The sequence below is a fragment of the Hakea prostrata genome, chromosome 1 (genome assembly GCF_041222555.1).
Source record: "Hakea prostrata isolate BN-2017 chromosome 1, UWA_Hpros_2, whole genome shotgun sequence".
NCBI classification, from domain to species: domain Eukaryota; kingdom Viridiplantae; phylum Streptophyta; class Magnoliopsida; order Proteales; family Proteaceae; genus Hakea; species Hakea prostrata.
This window is the reverse complement of record NC_142600.1, coordinates 4,076,384-4,094,798: the sequence shown is the minus strand read 5'-3', so window position 1 is coordinate 4,094,798 and position 18,415 is coordinate 4,076,384. Positions and strand designations below refer to the sequence as shown.

The following is an 18,415-nucleotide window of genomic DNA, read 5'->3' as shown; positions in this document are numbered from 1 at the left end:
TACTTATTCTAAAAACCCTTGTTTGTCTTCAAATTAAAATATTCTTAAAAATATGATAAAGATAGTTTAGAAGATTAAAATACACCTATAGGGGTGTCAATCAAAATCTCATAGCTAGTTAAAAGACCAAATTTTAATGACTGTAGTTAGTCAATATTCAAACCTACTTAGATTTGCAATATAAAGAAAAAAAAACTCACAAATTCAAAAGAGATTCTATTCACAAATTTACCGAAGTACTAAAATTACCTATACAGCCTAAGAAATTTCTTTTTCAAGCTCTAAGATTCCAACTTCATAAGTATTTGAAATCAAACCAATGACTATAAGAACAAAAGCTTAATTTAAAAAATAACCATACCATTACACATGTTTTTCTTCTATACGTAAAAATGAAGTTTTCTTTTCCCATGTGATAAAGATTCTTCACACATTATTAGGGGTTCGAAAATCTCTACGAATACCCTTCAATGCTTGTGCATCTAGAGTTCACAATGAATAGATTTTCATTAACTATGACCTAATATACAAGAAAAAGTTCAAGTAAAAAAATATAAATGATAATGACCTAAGAGTGAGTCATATTCTACTTATTCTAAAAACCCCGTTTGTTTTACAAATTAAAGAACTCTTAAAAATAAGACAAATGATAGTTTAGAAGATTAAAATACACTTATAGGAGTGTCATTCAAAATCTCATAGCTAGTTAAAAGAACTAAATTTTGTGGCCCGATTAGTGCACGAATCGTTGTTTTGTGCACTTTCAAATCTATAATCTATTAGACTATGAACATCACACGACTATTGACCCATATATTTCACATTGTAGAAAGCTACTCATGTGATCATCACCTACTCACAAGTTACGTCTTACGTCTCAAAGCTAACATATAGCTTTCTTTCTGTTTAAGTTTAGGAAAAGTCAATTTCTCTTAAAACTGTTAAGTAGCTAAATCATTTTTCTGGGGGAAAAAAAATGATGAGAGATGATTTTCAAAGCAGGGCGAACCTTCATATGAGACAGCCTATATGATGATTGATAGATGAAAAAAATTCATCAAATGACTCCCCCATTTGTATACTAACAACCTTCATTGTCTCATGGCCAATTTGACAATTGAGTGTGATTAGGTTCCAGCCTTATATGAAAAAAAATCCCTGATTTTATGACATGAAATTGTTTCTTGAGGAATAGTAAGTCTTCCACTTAAATAGTATTTTTGAAACGTTTACAGGGCGCCTTGTAAGACACGTAAAAGAGGAGTAGACTCCTTGTCCAAGTTGGTCCTTTTGGAAAAGTTGTCAAATGTTTGGCCTCTCTGATCCACCCTTAGCTTCTCTAGCTACGTACATACTATAATATTGGTACCGACTCCTTTTATATCAATGAATTTGAATTTGACCCAAAAAGAAATAAAGGAAGGTACATATATCATTGTGGTGGTTGGTATTTGAAAATTTCTCTACATGATCAATCACATGTTGAAGTTTTCATTAATGAATGGCCAACCATGCGTGTGTGGTTTCTCTAAGTAAACAATTCTTTTTAGGTAGACTAAAGTGAAAAATCAAATATGTGATGCCTAGACCATGACATAGATCTCATGCGTAAAGAGATCCAGTTGCAACCATATTATAAAAAACATTTTGGATTCTTATTACTAAAAGAAAAAGTGTGGGGGGAAAGGGATTGTATTTCACCACGAGGCTGCTATTGCTGTGAGGATCTCATATCCCCATTTCACTGTATCTTACCTTCTCTTGTATACGTTTGATATATATATCTCCAAATAGATTTTGGGTGTAACATGAATTAGAAATTTTGATTCTTCTCTGTGTTTTTCTCTGACTTGTGAACTTGTTCTAGAACTTGAAGCTATTCTATGAATACTACATACCAAATACTTCATCAATGGCAATGTCACAATGGATTATAAAATGGACACACAGTCTCTCTCTCTCTCTCTTTCTCCCATGCGATAGAAAAAGAAAAGGAGGGGGTGGAAAAGGATATGTCCATGTTCAACACTCAGAACTGTTCTTTTACATTTTGCACATGATTGTTTACATTTTTTAAAGAAAATTCCACTCAAGCCAAGATTTCAATCGTTAAAAGTACCTAACCATGTAAAGCTAAGCAAAGAATAAACATGCTAAAAACTAGCTAGTCCGATTTGGAATATTTGACAAACCCGATTCGTATAAGAATGGAATAATTATCTCTATTCCCTTTGGATGTTCTTTTAATCTCTCTTAACTCTAATTTTCCACCGCCCCTACTCTCTTATGAAAAGAAAAATTATAAAAGAAGAGAGAAAGGGTAGAAAAGCATAAGGGTGGCTGAGTTTGAGAATAGCTTCTCTCTAGTAAGTAGAATATCGAATTTAGTTTGATGTTTGAAAGAATCCATGGGTGTTGAATGTACGGGGAAATCTAGAATTTAACTGTTCAATCTACCAAATGTAATCCCGAAATTGAACTTTAGTTCTTGTCATGGCCGGTTGATGACGTAGAGAGAATCATATAATTTTCAAGCAGGCACTCTTGTCAAAAACCAAACTTGGTTGTGACATTAGGAAAGAAAATAAAGAAAATGTCAAAAGAGACACTTATTGAACCAAAAAATCTATGATTGGTTTTAGATTCCAGTCATTTTCATTTGGTGAAAATTAGCATATGGTTTTTCATGTTTTAATTAGGGGTTAATTTTTCTATGTATGGTTGGTTTTAGATTCCAATAATTTTCATTTGGTGAAAATTAGCATATGGTTTTTCATGTTTTAATTAAGGGTTACTTTTTCTATGTAAGCTGTTCTAATAAAAAATGTATATATACTGTATTTATTGGAATACAGGCTATACAGCAAGATCAAACATCTGCAAAGGATCTGTTTAAGGGTTTTCTAAAATTTCAAAAACATGTTACACAGATTTTTCTTTTGTACATATATATATTTTTTAATTTGTACAACAAAGGGGACTTATACATCACAGAAAATGCTTCAATAACTGAACTAGACCCCACTAATAATGGATCGAGTCCTTGAAACAAACTTGAGAAAAGATAGTAAAAAGAAACTAAAAATAAATATGTTTGTTTGTTGTTTACTTAATTTTGCCTAAAAGTAAAAAACCTTCTTTCTTTCTTTTTTCCCTTTTTGTGATTGGTCACAAAGTATTTATACATATGATTTGTAATAAATGCAGAGTTCTAAGTCTTGGACCATCTAATAAATTATTTGTTTGGAACAATATAAGAGGTGGACAAGGGAAGAGCCACATTCCATATAATACAAATTAAGGGTTGTTAATAATGGGCTAGAGTCAAATTGAACCCCACATTACTTTGCTTATTATAAATTAGAAAAACATATACTAGAAGTCTCACAAATAATTAAAAAGAGTATAATATCATGAGGAGCCCTGACCCCTTACCCCACTTCTTATAGACACTTGAAAATCAAGTGAAGTCCCTTGGTTAACCCTTCATGGCACTGGGCAAGTGTTAATTGTTTGATCATCAATATTTAATAGGGACTAGGGTCTGGCACCCCTATTAGTCTACCAATTCAAAACTGTTGCTTTCATGACTTACAGGTTATCATGTAACTACCACATGATAGGAGAAAGGTAGAGTCCAAAGTCCAAAAACTCTTGTATGGTTTTGACAAATGAAAAATTAAAAATAGAAGAAACCCTCGTAAAATAGTCATACAGACCTGAAAAGGGTTATATAGAAGAACCATTGGGATTAATTATGTTATGATATATATACATTTTGGTTTACCATCGATCATCTAAGTTTGGACACTTAGAAAGTGCTTAAGGGCATCGTATGAATGACCCAATTAAGGGCAACATCTAGACCAAACACTTGTTAATCCTTCATTAGGTGTATGATTAAGGGCTTTTTTTTGACCTAACACTTGTTAAAGCATGATTAGGTGGAAGTGAATAGAAACCCTTTTCCGTCTAGAAGTCTTTTTAACCCCTTTCCTGGTAATTTCTGGCCGTCCAAGAAACAAACTAGAGACTGCATATTATTTGGTCTAAATGTTCACTTTCCACTGCTGGAAAAGCCTCTGCAGAATGCAGATACAGACCCCCTTTTTGTAAAACCTCCATTACAAGATCTTCAATTCCAAAACCCTTCTTTTTATATATATATCTATATATATACTTACTACTATTATTCATTTGTTTTTTTAAAAACTCAATTTAATTTGTAATGTCCCTTATAAAAAATTGCCGAAAAGGAAGGGATTAATACATTAATACATTATTATTAAATGATTAAAAGTTGGTTTATGGCTGCTGGTTTTGTATTAACTGGTTAGGTTTGCAAGCTCCTTGTTTGGAGTCTTTAGACATTACAAGGGGCGGTTTAGTACCACCAATGAATGACCCATGATTCATTACCCGGATCCACTCCCAAAGTCCGAAAACCCGGATCCTTCGTACGCGTCTTTATCCGACTCGACAGAATACCGATTTCACCGTTTTATTTCTTTCGGTAATAATTCGGTGGCGGTTTCTGATAACTTGGAGTAGGAGGAGCTCTAAGCTGAAGAATCCGTGGGTGTGGAGAGGTGTATGTTACCCCCCCCCCCCCCCATATGCCACGTGGAACCAATAGTTGTTGAATACGTGGAAAGCTGTAGGGTAAGGAAAGGGGTAATTTACTTACCTATCCATCCTCCATGGGAAGACGGCGGGAAGAGGGAGAGAGTCCAAGTAAGTGGACACCAGGATTTTGAAGGACCAGCTGGTGTGGGTCCCCATTTAGTAAAAGTTAGAGCGAGGAGCAGTTTTTCGTCCGTTAGTGTGTCCCAAGTTTGAACAACTACTATAAATTGAGTTCAATGGTAATGTGTTTTCTCACTCTCGACCGACGCCTCTTCTTCTTCTTCTTCTTCTTTATTTCTCTGTGTTCGTCTTTCTCTCTGTTTCTCAAGCTCGTGTTTGGGTTGCCCAACCAAAACCAGAGCTTTCTTCCTCTTTTACTTCTTCATCGGCCATTGCATCAATCTTGCTTGATTCTCTTCACTAGATTTTATTTTAACCGTCGAAGAAACCGGAACGAATTCAGGTACAGCTACAACTCTTGAAGGGGTTCCTTCTTTATTCTTGTTGGGTTATTAGTGATAAAAGCCTGCAAAATCGGCTGCAGAATCTGTTTATTTTTTGAGTTTTACTAAAATTGTAGATTTGGGCTCTCGCATTTCAGTTGTAAAGTGAAGATGACGAACCAGAATGTGATAGTTTCCGATGCAAACTCTGCAATTAACGTATCGATACCTGTCCCCAACTCTCCTCTGTTTTTTTCGTCCTCTGTGGGACAGAAACCGCCAACAATCCCGGGGAATCACCTCAGCATTTCAAAGAAGAAGAAGCTTCTCAAGCAGCTTGAAGTAGGGACCACGCCTAAAATCAATGCTTGGGTTGATTCCATGAGAGCTTCATCTCCAACTCATACCAAGCCCTCTGCTTCCTCTATGCCAGGAACCGAAGACCATGGTTCTTGGATCCTTAATCATCCTTCCGCTCTAAACATGTTCGAGCAAATTGCAAGTTCTTCAAAGGGAAAGCAAATTGTTATGTTTCTGGATTATGACGGCACCCTTTCCCCAATCGTTGACGATCCAGATCAAGCTTTCATGTCTAAGTCGGTTAGTTTCTATTCACTTTATTCTACTGTTCTTGTCTTCTTTCCTGTATCCAGAGTTCATCGCTTCTGGTTCCTGTTCCTTTCTGAAACTTAATTTGTTTTTCTTCTCTTGATGCGTTTGTGGAAAACAGATGAGAGCAGCTGTTAGAGACGTTGCTAGATGTTTTCCAACTGCGATCGTGAGCGGACGGGGCAGAGACAATGTACATTTTTTCTTGAAAACATTTGCTTTCTGGGTTTTAATACCATATCAAGTTTGTTTCTTTTTCCATTTTGTATTAAATATTGGAATTTTTTCCCTCTGTTTTTGCCATTTAGGTGTATAAGTTCGTACAATTAGCAGAGTTGTACTACGCTGGTAGCCATGGAATGGATATTAAAGGACCAGCCAGAGGCCACAAATGCAAGAAAGTAAGTTTGTACTCTGCGAAGTACAATTTAACCCTTTCTTTTTTTTCTTTTTTTTTTTCTGTCTTTTCTTTCTCCCCTTATCTCTTTCTTACCATTTGAAGCTCTCTTCCTTTCAGGATAATCAAGCACTTCTTTTCCAGCCTGCGAGCGAATTTCTACCCATGATTGATGAGGTTAGCTTTTCTTTAATCCATAATATTTTGCTTTCAGATTTCCCAATAATCGGCTCTCCCTGAAACATGTACTAATCCAAGTCTTGATCTTCAGGTTTACAAAGAACTAGAAGAGAAAACAAAATCCATTCCAGGAGTGAAAGTTGAGAACCACAAGTTCTGTGCATCGGTGCACTTCCGTTGTGTTGACGAAAAGGTAATACCCAAATAACAAATTTAATTTTAGACTTAAACCCAGTTATTATTTTTCTCCAGAGAGATGATTTGTTCTAACTTGAAGAACTTGGTTGCAGCAATGGAGTGCTCTTGCAGAACTGGTTGCGTCAGTTCTCAAGGATTACCCAAAGCTTCGACTGACTCAAGGAAGAAAGGTAAGACATATGGCACTCTTAACCGTTCATCTCTCTCTCTCTCTCTGTCCCACACACAAACACATATACACAATATGGAGGAAGAAGAAGAAGTCATGAAAAAAAAAAATCTTTATTATATTTGAGTATATGAGAAGGTGTCTAACCATTCTTTCTTTGTTTTATGGTGCTTTTTAAAACAGGTTCTAGAGATCCGTCCTACCATTAAGTGGGACAAGGGGAAGGCACTTGAATTTTTATTAGAGTCACTTGGTAAGTCTTTATTTTATTTTAAATATTAATAGAACATAAGACACATTCCATTATGAGAAATTACCTTGGTTTACAGACTTGTTGAAGTTCTTATATAATCCAAACTGTGGGAGAACAAAAGCTTAAAGAAAGGCTAACCCCATATGGCCCTTGACCCTTCCTTTTTGTATTAAAGAAAAATGATTAAAAAAAAAACACTAAAAGAAGATCCTCTATTTTATTTCACTTTCATGAGATTAATTATTAAATTGCAATGGTGACATAGGTTGTTTACTAAATTTATTATTTTATTCTCTTTTTGTAGGATTTGCAAATTGTAAAGATGTTCTACCTGTTTATATTGGTGATGATAAAACGGATGAAGATGCATTCAAGGTATTCAATATTTTCCCTTTATTCCTTCTTTTTTTTTCTTCTCCTTCTTTTTATTTTTTATTTTTTTATTTTTCTCGATCTCTTCTCTTCTTAAATTCAATCTTTTAGCCTACAGCTTGCAAAAGTCTTATTATTTTTCCAATTAATGTTTATAAAGATGGGTTTCCTTATACTTGTGTTCCTATATAGGTTTTGAAAGATAGAGGACAAGGTTTTGGTATTCTTGTCTCAAAAATACCAAAGGACACAAATGCTTCTTATTCTCTTCAAGAACCCTCTGAGGCAAGTACTTAATTTCCATATCTCATGAGTCTCTTTTTGTCTTTTTTCATGTGTTGCTTTGTTCTTTCTTAATTAGCTTTTGTTTGATATTTTGTTTTTTCTTTTGTCTTTAGGTTATGGACTTTTTGCTCCGACTGACACAGTGGAAAAGACTTTCTCGACGAGGAAACTCAAAGGTGTAAATAAATACAAGAAGATTGGCCACCCAAAAATAGAGAGAACTGGGGGTGGTGTGAATAGATAAAGAAAGTAAATAATATGTAACTTTCTTTGTTATAGGAAAGAAAGCTAGGAAGGAAAATGAAGGAAGAAAGAGAAAAAGATTAGGAAAAAATTTTCTTCTAGGCTTTGCAGTTCTTGTGAGGTAGTACTTCTATGTAAATGGAAGAGACGAAGATGTGATTTTATAATCTCTCTCTTCCCTATTGTGAACCTTGTTTTTAAGATATTAATGAAAGTAAACTTATACTGCCATTTCTTGCATTCACATCACTAATGTTTACCATAACTCATCAACCACGAAGCAAACTTTTTATCTTTGGGTTCATCTCTAGCATGCATGGCATGCATGGGTTAATAGTCTTACTAAACATAAGTTGTATATGCCTATGGCACATGTCAACAGGGCAGAGAGAGAAAAAGAGACAGATCTTATTTGTGTTCAACACTTGGAAAGAGAATCTTGGAAAAAATGAAGCCTAAAAAAGATTCCTTTAAAACTACTACATTTTAAATAATTGGCTCACCATGTAGCATCAATTAATAAAGCAAACAGGTAGCAGGGAGTACTGACACATTTCCTTTCCCAAATTTTTTTATGGGTTACTAGACCTGCACATCTCTTGCATCCAATAACTTCTGTGGATACATGATTGAGATCAACACAGCCATAGTGTTGATTGGACAGTAAGTATATATATAATGTATATGGTTGGACAGTGAAATATGCAGATAATGAAAAAGACCCAGATGTGTTCTTGGTAGAGATTGAGGTAGCTAGCAAGCCCTTGAACAAGAAAAAGCCAAAGGTTCAAAGGGGCCACCAAGAGACTTTCATTTTAGGTCTCTCATGAATGCTTGCTCTGGAGCTATCCAAAACTAAAGCTGCTCCGCCCTTTTATTCATCATCCATCTTATTTCAACTTGGAAACTTCAAAAGCTACTTATCTGAACCTGTCAAGCCTTTTTCTTTTTCAAGCATGGAGAAGAAGCTAGCAAGTTCTAACTATCAAACGCGTATACCTACATAATATATATGCCCTTAGACTCCCTTGCCTTGAGTCCCTTTGTCAGTTAACCCACTCAATCACTAGCTAGTCCAATAATTGGTTCTACTGAAACACAATTCTTACTTTTTTTAATCAAGCTACTGAAACACATTGGAGATAAATAAAAGAAGATATCAAAATTCTGAGTTTTGATTTCAAGGACCAGATATAATGACCATTGACCCGCAAATGAAGTAGTTCTTCACAATAATGTATGCTTTGTTCTTTTTTTGTTTTTTTAATATGTTGTAGGTGAATTTTGTTTAGATCCGCTCTTACTGAACTACTACTTGACACATGTCTATTTATCTAATTTTTTCGTTTTGTCTCATCTATCTTTGTCTTTTCCTCTTTCCACTCGTGCCATTTATCTCCTCCTCTCCCACAGACAAAGGCTGAAGAAAGTTTTGAGTTTAATATTAGCGGGAGAGATCCTATGCGATTGAGAATGAGTGAGTTGTCACCTTAATAGGAATTGGGACATGAGAGAGAGAGAGAGAGAGAGAGAGAGAGAGAGAGAGAGAGAGAGAGAGAGAGAGAGACATTAATATAGAATGCAGTTCAAAGTAATTTACATATCAACAGATACCTACGTAACTCATTGGATGATACATGACACAGATAACTCTACAACAAGGGAGATCAAGTTAGCCAGGCTGCTAGAGCCCTCACCCTCTCTTCTTCAACCCCAAATGGTGGAAAAAAACTATTGCACTAATGATGAATGAGCTGCTGCATTGGGCATTACCAGATTTGAAGTTGGACACTTGGACCCACCTTAAGAGATGTGTGGGATCTCAGATGTTTTTTTGTTGTTTGTTTTATTCCTTTTTTTAATTTTCAGAAAGGAGAACTCAAGAAGGGTGATAGCCTTTTGGGTAGGTCATGAAAGAGAAAACCCACTAGTTGAAGGAGTCTATGTGAAGTGGAGTTGGATTCCACTCAAGGGCTTCTTGTGAGAATCACACATGGATCAGGAATGGGGACTTTAACATGCATGCCACCAAGACTCGACAACCCCTGGGCTCTTTTCAGATGTGGAAAGATGGAGTCCACTAAATTCATATAATGATTGGTGCCTAAACTGATATAAACTAAGTTGAGTATGGCTTCAGTTCAGAAGTGAATCATGAGGAGGGGAGGGGGGGCCCCCCCCCAAACCAACCAATCCACCATCACCACCGGCCCTCACTGATAAAGCACTAAAAACCCTTAGTTCAAATCACCGAATAAAAAAGAAAGAGAAAAAAATAACTAATAGAGATCTTGGTTATAGGGTTTCAATCTCCTTTTAACTTTAAAGAAGTTGGGTTATTCGAGGAAACTTAGATATGGTCTCATTTGAATCCCGCTTGCTTCCACCAAACCAGACCTAATAGAAATTAAATGGAAAATAATCCTAACCACCATGTGATCTAGTTTCAATACTAAAAGACCATTCTTGATTCACCTTTCATATATAATCTATCCACACTCTTCTGCAAGCAAGCTCAAGATAATATGTTCTAATCGACATCATAACCTGAAAAGGAGGAAGCCTTTGCATTTGAGTAATGGTTTTTCCTGTAGTAGCAGCTCACTTGTCGAGGCCCTACACTACTGCAGATGCAGTCCCACAGACTTTGTATACGTGTCCATTATCTGATCTCAGGTAGATCATCTCATGCAGGTCCCCACGTATCGGCAGTGACACTGCCTCAGCCAATAAATTTGCCAGTTTTCACCAATACAACTTAGTATTGCATTTCTATATATACAGAGACAGAGAGAGACAGAGAGACAGACAGAGAGAGAGAGAGAGAGAGAAACTGGGTGCTCACTTGTGACTGTTCATTGGGCAGGGTGAGCTCAAGCCTTCACATGTACTAACATGTGATCCACAAGATCTTGTTGTGGGGGAACAAATTAATAATAGAATGTGTAATAGGGTTACTTGTCAGCATTTCATGTGGTGATTTCACTTTTAACATCTGCTATTCTGCTTAGGGGATGATTAAGGTGATGCTGGAGGAGATGAAGGCGTGCCTCCTTAAGCACCTTAACTTCTCAGTTCTCACCTTATTAACAACAAATAGAATATTATCCAAATATCTCAAGGCATGGCAGTGTTTGAGGAAAACAAGGTGGAAGACCCCAGGAGTGGCTTGCATTTCAAGTCAATTCATCGAATATTGCATGGATCTACTTGCCTTCTGGCTCTCAAAAGATTTGTTTTGTCCCCCTGTTCTAATAAAAGACATAGAGCCATCTTTTGGCTTCGTCCATGGTGGCCTCAAAATTCTCGCTGTTGTTGATTTACAAGGTCTTGCAAATGTATTTCTATTGTGAGTCTATGTCAGACGCATATGAAGTGTTCGAGAAAATGCTTGAGCAGAATATGACTTCATGGATTTTATAAAACTATATATCTTCAAATCTATTTTCCATTTAATAAATTAATTACATTTGGTTGCTCCTAAAACCTCTTCGTTAGCGTAAGTCGATCTAACCTACAAAACAATGTGTTCGGCCGCCTTTGACGATCAAGTCAGTTAATACTCGTAGCCTTAGAAATAAAACACAAGTTGTTAAGCTTTGAGTATACTAGATTGTTAACTAGAGTGTGCATAACTGATAATGGCAATGTATTGGGCTTTTATAGGTACCAGATGATAAACATGCATTTATCATCATTTATTTGATTTAATTTTTCATACTTAGTTAATTAAATAAGAGCTAATTGAGTATTTTTGTGTCTTTTTTAGGAATAAGGTGGTTTTGGTTATTACAGATAATGTAGCGCAAAGTTGACAAATATATTAGATATTTGAGGATTTTAATGAAAATAAAATCATGTGATTAATCTTGCTGCCCAAGAAATTATGAATGCTGAGATCCAACTTAATTAATGCAAGGAGAGCACTAATTTGAGTCAAATTGGAAATAGGTAGAGGTCCAAGGAACAAAATTGGTAATAAGATTTGAAAATCAGATAAACAGACCTACATTGAGTATTTTGGGTATATCTCTCTCGTATGAATTCGGATTGTGGTGATTTAAGATGTTATGGAAAGATAACGAAAATATCTACAACTATTTAGTTTTGAGTTTTCCTAAAATCCCAACGAGTAAAGTTCGAATTGATGGATAAAGATGAAAATTTTGGGATAAAAGAAGAAGACAACCAATGAGAATAGGAAAATACAATGAACATGGATCTTGGCTTTCATCTTTCTCATTGCTCAAGAAGAATATCACAACTCTCTCTCGAAATTTCATATTTTATTTGTTTTATAAGCTTTGTTATAATGAATAGCTAGTTCTTTTTATTTAAAGATGTACATAAACCATTGCTTTTTACATTAATTTGATTGTTCTATGTCTTTTAGTTTATATTTTTTCATTGTGTTCGAGTCTGGCTAAAGATGCTATATAGTTAAGTAAACAAAGCGTGCCAAGCTTCGGCGAAGGACGATAGTCTTGCAAAGATAGAACTTATGATAGAGCCTATCTAAGAAAGATCATCCTTTGTTTTAAAGTGTAGAGTTATATCGATTACTGTAAAGCATTGGGGATTCAAAATCCCAAAGATCTTCATGTATTCATAGTTAAAGTTTTTGCATTGATTAACTAATAGTTTCTTTGTATTTTTCTTAGGTAGAATAAAAACAATTCAAATTTATATTAAATTAGGTTTCTGTTGAATTCAATCTTAGTAACTTAGCCTTTTAGTTTCCATAGTTCGACCCCGTTTCTTTCTGCTAGCTAGATTAGTATATGATTTTTATTTTTGATTGGTTAGTGACATGATTACTAGATTATTTCTTGGCCATACGATTTACTTCCCCAAGCTCCTCCTGATCACCCAATTTAGGATGCTCCTAGGATGGACAGTGGTTGAGTTTGACCTGGACTCTATGATGATCAAGCACGTCTTCCTTACTTGATCAAGAACCACATATGGGAATTTAGGTGAAGTTTGTTGTGCCTACTTCCGCACATTAGCTGGCACATACAGCGTGGCATGCGGTCTAATCTTGGTTCGACCATGATTGGTTGGTCCAACCAGACTCACGTCCAAACCGACCATATTAATAGTTACCAACCATTTCATTTTTTATAATGGGTTTCAATGATGATTCTTTTAAATAGATAAAATGAGAATGAAAATTTTCTAGGATCCCTTTTGTTTTATGTTTCTTGAATTCATTTTCCTTTTGAAGATCGACTTGGCGCTAACAAATTTGGTGATAAACTGATAACCCAAATGGATATTTCCCCCTCGTATCGTTGATGATGGGGGCTCGTAGGCCCATCGGCCGGCCTCCTCACTTAGATGGGCTGAGACCAATCCACTTCTGAACCCAACCCAAGGTTGTGTTACACTGTTAATTTTGTTGGGCTGCAGTGGACTCCGTTCACCTTGGCCCAGCCCACCTTTATTCGTACGTTGGAAATAGTTTGGAGGGTTCCGGTGGCGGTTGGCCATGGCCGCCCCCTTCCCCCTATCCAGAATTTGCAGTTCCACTGGAGTTGGGGTTTGCTGTTTGCTTTGGAGGCGGAGCTTGGGGACCTGCGCTTCTCCCTTTTCTGCTGCAATCTCTCCGAATTTTCACCTTCCCAAGTGCACTATGAGCTTAGCGCTCATTCAGGGGTACTCGTCCCAGGAGGAGGAAGAAGAGCCGTTTCAAGACCTCAATTCCTCAGACGAAGACGAAGATAAAGTCATCCGGAAGCGTTATGCGGACGATAATGGTTTGTTCGATCTTCCGAAAAAATCAGGCGATTCTTTGCTCCCATCAGCTTTCGAAGCATTCTCCGAAGTAACTACCCGTTGCCCTAATTCTCCACCCCAGAACAATACAGTAGTAATTTTTATTTCTTCTTTCGAGTGAGAATTTGAATCTAATTTAATTTGTCTATATCTTTAATGGAGGTTGCAGGACCACCGGAATTCCTCAACAATTCCGTTGCCGAGTACGTTTCCACGGAGGACATCAACTCCAGAGGCAAACGTGGTGGCCGTGCGGCATTAGGCAGAGAGAAGAAAGATCTGCCTGCTGGTAAGAGGAGGAAAAAGAAATTTGAAAATTTGAAAATATATTCGAATTTATTTCATTTTTGAAGGATTTATATGCTTTTGTTTTCCACATCACGCATCTTGCTATCAATGGACCCGTATGAAAGGTTATATATTTGCCTTTCGTTGTTATTCAATCTAGTGGTGAAGAATTATTTGCAACTCTATGTTGGGACATTGGCTGTTGTTGCAACAGGTATATGTGGAGAGTTCGTCAAATAAAGAGCTCATAATTTTCTTTGAACTTTCAGCTTGCTTACTTGGTGTTCTTGGGGCTTGCTAGCGATCTTTGACGACAACCAAGCCAAGCAATAACTAACTTGTTTTGCCTATTGGAACCTCTGTTAATCAGTAATAGCAAAGTGTGTGGTTTTGGGGTAGGGCGAAAGTGTAAATCAAACCTCAGAGAGAAGCTCTAACTCCATAATTATAACCTGGTAGACAGTATGTTTATAGTAATTGCTAATCCTGATAATTGGGAAGGATACAGCTATTTGTTTTGTTAGGGTCAATCGGACTCCTTCATATCCTTGTTAAAGAAATAACTAGTTGGTTGAATAAGATCAGCAGGTCTAAGAACTTTTGGATCTTGGGTCTTGGTGCTGTTTGTTGCTCTGATACTTTAGGTTGAAGCTCCATATTGTCTTCTGTTCTACCACTAATTACATTTACCCACTAATTCTATTTTCTGTTTCTCTGACAATTAGAGAAATTATGAAATTGCGATTTACCTTCAACCATTGAGCCATTTATTACTGGGGTGGGGCCAAAACATAGGTAATCAGGGTGGTACTGAACCAGGCATCAAATGAATTGGTACTAGAGTCGAAATTCTTCTAGAGTTTAATCTGGCAAAACCCTCCGCATTACTTGTCCTGAGCTTTACATGTTATGAGAGTAGTTTATACAAATCAACAGTGTAATGAAGTAAACTTGACAAATTCATGGAAGACACTCACAACTGCATAGCAGATACTCAAGCAGAATGAGAACAAATTCGCAAGACTTGCTGAGGTATGCACTAGTTTCTTAGTTTGGGACTACCGAATACAAATCTGAGTCAATTATCTCCAATGATGTCAGCCAACAGTTCTCAGACAGGGATTATGGCAACAAGGTTGAGGATCTAAAATTTGACTGGAAAAGGGAATTACTGCTTAGGATTTTCTTTACTGGCTGACTAAACTACAAAGGATTTTCCTGACAAGTGGTTTTTTTATATGACAAGTTTTGGCATGTATTCTCACTGAATTTATTGGGTATGCTTCTTTGTGATGGGATGGTGAGCTATACTCTAAGGCTTATCAAGTTATGAAACTGGTGAGTGCCCAACAGAATTTGGAGGAGAAGAATAGGGAAATCTAAACCCTTGATGGGTTCAGTGTGTATGTCTATCATGGACTATTCACAATTCCTCTGTTTGACATTTTGTAGAAGTAGCTTTCCACAAAAATTTGTGTGTGTGTTTCGGGACTGACACTATAGAAGAGGTCAGTGCAATTGCATGATTTGACCTACAGGTTTGGGCACTTAATAAGTAGGTGTTGTCAATGCTTTAGTGACTGTCTGTCATCTTAGGGCGACTTAGCTGCGAAAAGCCATTATATCTACTGTGGGTTACGGAACGCCATAAAAGTTAAACAAGGGAAGGCATACATTTCCGATGTTATCTCACGGGGGGAGGGATCTTTGGATGAAGTAGACTCCGAAAATTGACAGGTCGCTGATCTCTATCATGCCCTCTCTATCTTTTGACACTATGCAAGAACCAAGCTGGAGCCCTCCCATTTGGGCTGTATAAAACCCTTTGTTGTCTCATTTTTGGGACCGTGAAGGGTAGTTAGGAAGAAAAAGGAAAAATTCAGCAGTGGAGGTTCCCATTCAGTGGCTTGCTGAAAGGAACAGCTTTTGCAGCTAACGGTCAAGCCTTCAGACTATCTTTGCAGGATGTTTAACGCATGTTGGACAGCTGTTGCTGAAGTTCTTGACAAAATATCTGAGTGTATGTAATTTTCTTCAAGTTCAGTGCCTGTAGCTAAAGTGCACCCAATTGGTCAGGAGCCATGGAGATCAAGTTTCGCTTGAGATGCATGACTGATTGGACTTGGTTGCATTGTATGTAATGATGGGGCACTCAGCAGAGACGAGCTTCTTGGCATGAGTTGAATTGTAGTTTAGATACATTATGTGTGGTTTGATTTTTGTGTTTTGCCTGAACAATTTTTTTCTCTGGAATTAGTTTTGTGCTAATTTAAATTCTTCTTACTTAGTTTCTGAAGTTACAATTGACACAAGATGGGAAAAGCGAGAAGTTTCGAATTTTCTTACTCTTTTTCTAGCAATAATAGATCCATCCAACGCAGCATATTCAATTGAAATAAGTATTGATGAGAGATCAGTCAGCAACTGTTATAAATTATTACCCGAGGAGGCAATGGGGTTAACATCCCCCCACCCCCCAAAGAGAAGAGTTTCTAATTATTCCAGTCCAATAAAATAGAAACCTGATTAGAAACTGCGAAGAAAATAAATCTAAATGATATGGTAACTTTAGCTGCTAACTTCACTTCATAGGAACTAATACAAAATCGAGACAAAATTAAAGACAATCTCTAATAGAATATATTCAGCAGCATCCGATCTCCCAGTGGGAACCACTTGAGGTCTAGAGGTGCTTGACAACCATCCATCTTTCAAGATTTAACCAGAACCCAGGGCCTTGGAAGTGCACCATATCTGGACTCCCTCCTCTCTCTCTCTCTTTTTTTCTCTTCTTCTTCTCTCTCTCTCTCTCTCTCTCTCTCTCTCTCTCTCTCTCTCTCTCTCTCTCTCTCTCTCTCTCTCTCTTTATATATATATATATGTGTGTGTGTGTGTGTGTGTGTTTGTTCTTTTTGTTGTTGTTGTTGGGGAGTTAATGTTTTCGTACTGGGAAATTTTCAGTGGGATTTTGTGGTAAGCTACGGTTTAAGTGGATTTGGTGGATTCTTCTTTTTCTGTGTTTTGTGTTTTTCTGTTGAGGGTTGGAGTTGTAGACCTTAATTGTTTAAGTAGTAGTTGGTCACTCAAGAATGTTTTATTATGTTGTTTCTGGAATTTAAACATTCAGACTCAATTTGCATTTTTCATTCCCTGGCTGTAATTTTAAGCAATACAAAACTTGGTGTTCTTTGCAGGAGCTGTAATGGAGTCCAAAGCTCAGTTGGTGGGAATTCGTGACCGTGTTAGAAGTGATGTTGAAGGAAGCTTGCCTCCTGCATCATCAGCTCAACCTCCCAAAAGCTCTGCAAGCTCAAATGTTGGGGAAGGCAAGCGTTTAATGACTGCTACAAATCCTGATATGAAGGACGCTTCAGAGCTTCTAAGGTAAATTCTTGTTTAATCTCTCACTTCTATAATTTGTTCAAAGGGAGTATTTGGTCATGATCTATGTTGTTCTTCTGTTTCTGTTTGTGATTGAAGGTTTCATAATTTGAACTGGATATTCCATAAGTAGGATTAGAATTTGGTAAATCTTTGGAAAATGAAACGTATAGATTCAGACCAACCCTCTTCTAACAACAAAATGCCTTGCATAAAATCCTGTACATAACAAACTAAATGTTTGGTTTTGTCCTTCCATCTGCTCTGTCACCAAACACATGCTTGGTTGGTTTAGTCGAAAGATCTAGCTTATTCTAATGAGGGGGTGAGGATGTTCGTATGTTCATTTTTACATTACCATCTGTTTCCTGTGACATCCTTGTGTGTTCCATCAAATTTGCAACTCATTTATTTATTTTGCCTGTTCCAGGATGTGCCTGCAATGTGGGATACCAAAGACATTCTCAAATACACGAGGAATGGTTTGTCCTGTGTGTGGTGATCGCCCTCCTGTTGACCCAAGTCAAGTTGCTGAAAAGAAGAAAGGATCCACCGTTAAAGACAAGGAGAAGAGCAAGAGAATGAAAGGTCAATCCACTCACGCAGCTTGGAAGAGTGAAACAGAGATGCAGCTTCGGCAGCAGTTTGATTAGAAAGCTTGTGGCCACGGGAGAGAGATTTGTAAGATGTTAGAGTTACTGAGTGTTGTTAACTAACTTGATTTTGGATAGGAAAATCTGCTGTAGCTGATCTAAAATGCATTGTATTTATACTGAAGATTTTAGAATTTCTGCATCCGTGTAGAGATCTGCAATTCACTCCCTCACATTTTCCTTTTGGTGATTGTGTGGCAGGTATGGTTGGGTAGGTAGCTGTAGCTGTGGGAAAGTTTATAGTTTTATTGGTTCCTTTAACAAGGAATTGGAATTTTTTGTTTTAGATCAGATAAATCGATACACTTATTCTACAATTCACAAGAAAAGTAAATAAATAAAGGAAAAAACCACATAAAATCAAAGAGGAACTCAATACCCTATTTCTGTTTTTCATTGAAAATATTTTATAAATTAACTTTCTAGATCATTGTTTTTTTATTTTGAGAATATTAAGTTAAACGAATATGCTAAGAAGATGCTTTTTATTTTTTTATTAAATATCAACGCTGATTATATCAATAATTTTGGTAGTGTGCT

The 18,415-nt window shown here is 36.7% G+C and overlaps 2 protein-coding genes across 2 annotated transcripts; both read left to right on the top strand.

Annotated features, from left to right (window-relative positions):
- The first annotated feature begins 4,898 nt into the window (after nucleotides 1-4,898).
- TPPJ (Haloacid dehalogenase-like hydrolase (HAD) superfamily protein) lies at nucleotides 4,899-8,025 on the top strand. Its single transcript, XM_089145785.1, has 11 exons — nucleotides 4,899-5,089; nucleotides 5,228-5,669; nucleotides 5,800-5,871; nucleotides 5,987-6,079; nucleotides 6,196-6,252; nucleotides 6,347-6,448; nucleotides 6,546-6,623; nucleotides 6,806-6,875; nucleotides 7,180-7,250; nucleotides 7,440-7,532; nucleotides 7,646-8,025. The coding sequence occupies exons 2-11, from the start codon at nucleotides 5,241-5,243 to the stop codon at nucleotides 7,712-7,714; spliced, it is 1,134 nt and encodes a 377-aa protein (XP_089001911.1). The 5' UTR covers nucleotides 4,899-5,089; nucleotides 5,228-5,240; the 3' UTR covers nucleotides 7,715-8,025.
- A 5,225-nt stretch (nucleotides 8,026-13,250) lies between these two features.
- Nucleotides 13,251-18,295, top strand: LOC149026780 (plant/protein). The gene is made up of 4 exons (XM_089156180.1): nucleotides 13,251-13,602; nucleotides 13,716-13,842; nucleotides 17,036-17,225; nucleotides 17,653-18,295. The coding sequence occupies exons 1-4, from the start codon at nucleotides 13,267-13,269 to the stop codon at nucleotides 17,873-17,875; spliced, it is 876 nt and encodes a 291-aa protein (XP_089012306.1). The 5' UTR covers nucleotides 13,251-13,266; the 3' UTR covers nucleotides 17,876-18,295.
- The last annotated feature ends 120 nt before the right edge of the window (nucleotides 18,296-18,415 follow it).